The sequence below is a fragment of the Rhea americana genome, unplaced genomic scaffold (assembly GCF_003343005.1).
Source record: "Rhea americana isolate MKP2758 unplaced genomic scaffold, rheAme1 scaffold_489, whole genome shotgun sequence".
Lineage (NCBI taxonomy): Eukaryota > Metazoa > Chordata > Aves > Rheiformes > Rheidae > Rhea > Rhea americana.
In genome coordinates, this window is record NW_028186633.1 from 225,827 (window position 1) to 232,106 (window position 6,280).

The 6,280-nt window shown below is 58.3% G+C and overlaps 1 protein-coding gene across 1 annotated transcript; it reads right to left on the reverse strand.

Annotated features, from left to right (window-relative positions):
- Nucleotides 1–662: 662 nt before the first annotated feature.
- OAS1 (2'-5'-oligoadenylate synthetase 1) lies at nucleotides 663–4,612 on the reverse strand. Its single transcript, XM_085317077.1, has 6 exons — nucleotides 4,386–4,612; nucleotides 3,102–3,384; nucleotides 2,743–2,918; nucleotides 2,279–2,526; nucleotides 1,566–1,713; nucleotides 663–1,145 (listed from the first exon to the last, which is right to left on the reverse strand). Exons 1-6 carry the CDS (start codon nucleotides 4,563–4,565, stop codon nucleotides 1,104–1,106), a joined length of 1,077 nt encoding a protein of 358 aa, XP_085173203.1. The 5' UTR covers nucleotides 4,566–4,612; the 3' UTR covers nucleotides 663–1,103.
- Between the last annotated feature and the right edge of the window lie 1,668 nt (nucleotides 4,613–6,280).

Below are 6,280 nucleotides of genomic sequence, written 5' to 3' on the forward strand. Positions count from 1 at the left end.
CACAGGACAGCAACAGGTCCAGGAAAGAAGGACTATCTCTTCTAAACACGTCTCCACCCTAAGCACAGCCTCTTGAAGGTTACACCGTGGTTCCTGGGGCTCTCCACACGAATGCCATGCCCTGAAGGCTGCTTACATTGCAGTTGCACAGCTCAGCCTGCTCACAAAACAAGAAAGTTTTGCTTCCTGCAGCAGCTCCACAGCCTGGCTCAGCTCCAGGCAGGGCTGCCGAGGGAGGCAGCACCCAGGCAGAGGGCCCTGCACAGCTCATTAGCAAGAGTCAGSACAAGGGTGGAGGGCATCAAGTGTGGTCTGGCAGCCCATGTCTGTGGAAGGGCTGTTCCCTTGCTGGGCTGCCAAGGACACACGCATGGTCCTCCTCCCCACGCTTTTCTCCTGCCTGTACACTGGCTTGCCAGGGAGAGCCCCCACCCCCCAGCTCCTGCTGGCCTCTCTCCCCACAGCCATCCTGCCCTGTCTCTTGCCCCGCTCCAGCCCAATGCCCACACTCAGGCAGCCAGAGGTGGCTGTGCCCTGCTGGGAACACCTCCCCAGCAGCCGCCGTGCCCGCACAGCAGTCCCAGGAAAGGCCGTGTTGCAGTCCTGTCAGACCTACCCCGGGATGGTGGCAGAAAAAAGAGAATGACAACRGAAAGCACAGCAGGATTTATTGAGGAGGAGGTGCAGCTGGAGCAGGAAGGGGGGCTGAAGGGTGAGTCAGTGAACCTCCTGGCCCTGCAGAGTGGGGTGGACGACTGGCAGGGGATGCCCCTGCCATCCCTCCAGGTATTCCCTCTGCTCCAGGTAATGCATGACGCCAGGCCCTTGCGGTGCTCCTGGGGAGCAGGGCAGAGCTGGCGACAGCTGGGGGTGAGGAGCTGCATTGCTTGTGCAGGGAAGGGCTTGCCTGCCCAGAGATGAAGGCAGGAAATGCTCCCACCTGCCAGCCAGGGAGGCACCTCCAGCTCTGCAGGGTGGGCTCTGCTTGCCCTCACACGGATGTTTCTCCCCACAGCGCTTGTGGGGAGTCAGGGAACACTGCAATAGGGCTGAGCAGTTTCACAAAGGGATGACAGCAGACTGCACAGGTCTTCAGCCAACCTCTATTTCTGGATACCCTTGCTTTTCCAGCGCACTTGCTCAGGCTGTAATAGGAACAGACACTGGGAGTGAGTAGAGACCTCTCTCTGGCTGGAGGGACCAACCCAGCCCCGGTTTCCCTCAGACTCACGCCAGCACCAATAGCCTGGCAGAGTGAGGCAGCCACCGAGGAGAGCGGCTGTATGTGCAGACAGGCGGTGCAGGGCTCCCAGGGACAAACAGAACTGCACGGGCCTGGGCTGTGCCCCAGGCCCAGGCGCACGTGCTAGCAAGGTCTCTGGGCAGGGAGGAGCTGCTGCAAACTGCAGCAGAGGGGAAGGACCGGGAGGTACTCTCTCACATCAGTGCCCACTCAGAAGATGCCCAGGAGCAGGGTAGGGCCTAAGGTATCAGTCATCCCTCTTGTCCCAGTGTGCTCTGACCCCTGTTTTAGCCCCCTRGCCTTTTGGTAAGTCCTGCCTCACCGGCACATCCCACGGTTGCAMAGCCATTCCGTCACCGCGCAGGCAGCATTGCTGCCTACAGCAATTTGCAGCTTCCTTCGCCACCACATCCCAGCGGCTCCCCTTGCCCACAACATTTGTCGGGTCAGCCGGGTCGAGGATGACGGGCCTATGATTCGAAGAGACAAAAAGCGGTGCAGTGTGGCCCTTTCACAGCACCCCTAGGGCCTGCCTGCCCCCCATGCCCCCAGCTCCCTCCACCTCTGTGCCCTCCCCTCCTAGATACTCTGCCAGCCCYGCAAACTCCATCTGGAGCAGACCTGAGTGCCCTGTGGAGCTGTCAGATGAGCAGCTGTGGCCTTGGGAGTGACGGGAGAAAGGAGAGAAGTAGTCCCTCCACGGGTGGGACTTGGGAACATTTCCCTGAGCTGGGCTCCTGAAGTGCTAGGAGGATCCTCCCTTGCACTGAGCCACAGCAATAGTTACAGCCATGGACCTTGTCTGGCCTCACTGAGCAGGGATGCCTCATAGCCTTTAGCAGCAATACTGTCCCAAGTCCCTGCTGCACTCTGTGCCCAACCCTCCCTTGGGCAGGAGATGGGGGCTGTGGAGCCCTGCTGGAGGATGAGCAGATGGGGATAAGTCCAGAGGTGGGCACTGTCCATACGAAGGGACAACTGCCCAGGGATGGCTGGGCARCGGATGGGTGAGTGCAGACAGGCAGGTGAACTGACCTTTTGCTGAGCTGCTGCGACAGGTAATTATTCAGAGTTGCATTCTCGAAGTCATAGTTGACAGTCCAGTAGACACAGAGCTTCTCATACTGCTTGAGCAGCTCCAGCACTGTGCGGAAGGCCTCGGCCATGCTGAACTTTGCTTCCCCACTCCCCCACTCCCAGGCGTATACTGTCAGGAGCTCCAGAGCGTACTTCGGTGGCAGGGCCTCACCATCTCTCAACGCCTTCTTGTGCGGACGGATGTACTGAGATGGACAGGGCAGAGCAGTGAGCGTGCCCATGGGCAGGAGGCAGATCTGTTCAGCCTTGTGGAGGTCTGGGAGTCCTGGCAGCTCATTTTTGACAGTTATTCCCCTCTATTCCCAGCCCCTTCCACCTCCCTCTGACCTGGAGGAGAATCACTGCTTTCAAGGTGCTAGCTCTGCCCCCTCAGAAGTCCTAGGAAGCCTGGCCCCACTTACCTCCTTGTACCAGTGCTTTACTAGGCGGATCAGGCTCTTCACTTTGGTGGGGCGGCTAACGATGAAGTCTCGTTGCAGCTCCGTGAAGCAGGTGGAGAATTCACCMCCTTGACTGCACTGCTGGATAAGCTGGATGTAAACTGTGGGGCTGACCTTGTAGCCAGAGACAAGGTGGTCTGTGAGAGGGAAGCAAAGCAGAAAGATACAGACGTGAGGGGTGCACGACAGAGGCAGGGAGCTGGGACACCTCAGTCCCAGCAAGCCCTTTTGTAGGCAAGAGCCAGGCAGAGCAGCAGAGTCCCCTGGCAGAGGGGGATTGCCCAGCAGAATGGACAGCCAGGCAGGGTAGTGGACCGTACGTAGCGCGTCATACGCTGGCAGCACATCGAAGGTGACAGACTCAGAGAGTGTCCTGGAGCTCAGCTGGAAGCTCAGCACACGGGGCTTTGACCAACTATTCACTTCAAACTCCACCTCAAAACGCTTCTGCTGCTGGCACTCTACCAGCCTGCTCCGAATCTCATGGATGATTTCTGTCCGTTTTTCCTCCTGGTCCTTATAGTTCTTGAAGCAGTCGAGAAACACCACGAGATCAGCATCAGAGCTCTTTTTGAGGGCCGTGCCTTTGCCTGCAGAGCCACCCTGTAGGGAAAGGGAGTTATCACTGGCTGCCCGTAATCTGCCTTCCCACAGGGCTTCCCTTGACAGCAGGAGGGCCAGCAGGATCAGTAGGGCACTCAGCTTTTCCTCTGGCTCTGATGGARCTGGGGAGATGCAGGCAAGCCCTCCTGTCCAAGCCTGGGCACACAAAGGAACCCCAGAACCCACTCGTCCTCTCTGACTCCTGGCCTCAAGGTCATCCAGGTCTGGACTCCTGGTCCAGGGTCAGTGCCCTCCTCAGCAGAAAAGCGTATCTGAACTTCTCAAGCTTTGGGTCGTGCAACCACGGCTTCTGCCAGGCTAAAAGACTACTCTCCAGCATTTTTCCACACACTGGGTTAGAAAACAACTCCCAAAACAACTCCCTGGAAAATGTCTTCCTGGAAACACTGAGCAGACTGAGCTGTCACATCTTCAGCCCTGCCTGATAGGCCTTGCCTAAAGCTCTGCTGATGCCCTGTGCCCTACCAGCATGCCTTTGGGGCCATAAAAACAAGTGACCCAGGACCCTTCAGCTACAGACCATCATACCCTTGAAATGTCAGGCTGTTCTCACTGAAGGAAACAGAGATTTCCAGCAAACCAGAAGCCTGAAAGGACACTTGGAAAAACCTGCAAGGGTGTTTTATTCCTCCCTCTCAGGAGCTTTCCCAGGGCTGGGATTGCTGCCTGTTCCCCAGGCCAGAGCTGCACAGCAGGTCAGTGGAAACTCAGGACTCTCTCTGCCAAGCACAAGAGGGAAATGAGTGCCTGATTTCCCTTGTCCAAGTATGAGTGAGGGGCCAGGCACCCATCTTGGTTAAGACACTAGGTGCCTCCCTGCACCTGGGAGGTGAAGGGTCCTTTTGGAGGTTTGGGGACATCTTCAGCAAACACCCCTGCAAAAATGTGCTGCTCCTGCTTGTCCAACAAGTAATCCTTCCTGCCTCAGGCTGGGAGAGCAAGGGACTCAGCGGGTCCGGAAGGCCCAGGGCCCCACTCACCTTGACAACCTTGAGGACCCGCGTTCTAGGTGAAGATGTTCCTGCAAAACAGTTGTCCCGCAGGAACTCGCAGATAGTGTGCACAGCATGGCTTAGTTGCTCCAGGTATATGCTGTTAGGCTGCAGCTTCTCATCGATGAACTTGTCCAGCTGCCGTGATGGGGTCTCGTAGAGCTCCATGAGCCACTGCTGGAGCTGAGACAGCACTTGTGCAGTTCCACAGCTCAGCCTGCTCACAAAACAAGAAAGTTTCATTTCCTGCAGCAGCTCCACCCCCTGGCTCAGCTCCAGGCAGGGCTGCCGAGGGAGGCAAGCAAGGTGCATGTAGGGCAGCACCCAGGCAGAGGGYCCTGCACAGCTCATTAGCAGGAGTCACTGGAGGGCCCAAAGGGAAGGCCTGGCAGTCCAGTGGCTGGAGCTGACCCATGATGTACACAGCGGGCACATCATGGCTCCAGTGCTAGGCATTAGGTGGTTCTGCCAACTGGCAGACCGCCGATACCAGAGGGTACCACTGGTGCCCTCCAAGCATGGAGGCTTGAGCTGAGCTATGGGCCGTCCCAGCTCGGTGAGGCCAGACAGGGTCCATGGCTGTAACTACTGCTGTGGCTCTGTGCAAGGAAGGATCCTGCCAGCCCTCTCAGAGCCCCCACAGGGACAGGGGGCATGACTGATGCCTCAGGCCCTGCCCCTGCACCTGGGCATCTTTTGCTGGAYGCAAAAGATGATCCTGAGGCATCAGTCATGCCCTGGATGCTGCCCTGCAGGCAGCTTGCCTGCCTGCTGCCTCCTTCGGCAACCCTGCCTGGAGCTGAGCCAGGGGGTGGAGCTGCTGCAGGAAATGAAACTTTCTTGTTTTGTGAGCAGGCTGAGCTGTGGAACTGCATAAGTGCTGTCACAGCTCCARCAGTGGCTCATGGAGACCCCATCACGAGCAGCTGGACAAGTTCATCAATGAGGAGCTGCAGCCTGGCAGCACGTTCCTGGAGCAGCTGAGCCGTGCTGTGTGCACTGGGGAGGAGGAGCCCAGGCRTGGGGACCAGAGAGAGAGGAGGTGTGGGGGATGCTGCTACGCTGGGCCRCACTCCCAGCCCCGCAGTCCTGGGAGAGAGGTGTGTGAGTGCCTGCCGTGCTTCACGTGTGCGTGCACATGAAGTTGGCGGGCTGGTCTTTTCCCCAAGMCTTCCTTGGGGGGCRGAGGCRGTGTCTCCACAGCCTGTGCCCAARCCATGTTCAGTCCCTGGCTTTGGGTTATGCCGGGCCAGGGATACGGGTGGCTGGAGTTCTCCTATGGCAGGGCTCGGCCATGATAGGAGAGGTAGCCCTCGCCTGCTGAAGCAAACGGTTGTAGATGTGTCCAGCGGCGCTAGAGAAGGTACTCTGTGCCTCACTGTCGCCGCCTTCATTTGCTTGTTAGCCTTTTCTGCAAGGGGGCACCACCTTGAAGCCCCACCACGGCCACCGCTTCCTTGCCTTCTCCTGCCTGTCTGCTTTAGACCTGTTCTCTCCCCTGCTCCTGTTTCCCACTCCTAATGCCTGCACCTGCCTCCTCAGCCTGCCACTAACACATCTTCCACTCCACTCCCCTGCTGCATCCTTCGCTGGCCTCCCCATCCCCTAGACCTCTCGGAGAACCTCCTCACCTTCCCTTGGGCATCATCCACAGGCTGAAGGCCTTSCTGTGAATGGCCTGCCTGCCACCGACGTCAAAAGAGCAGCTCTAAACATGTGTGTCTTGAAGGGGCACCAGGTGCTGAGAGCCAGCATGAGAGCCTGTTTGCACCAGTCCCTAGGCTCAGCAGAGTCAAGCTGCTGGCCTGCAGACAGAGCAGACCATCCCTGCTTTCTGCTGAGGGGAGTACAAGCACCCCTGTCGGAGCACTAGTCTTCTGCTC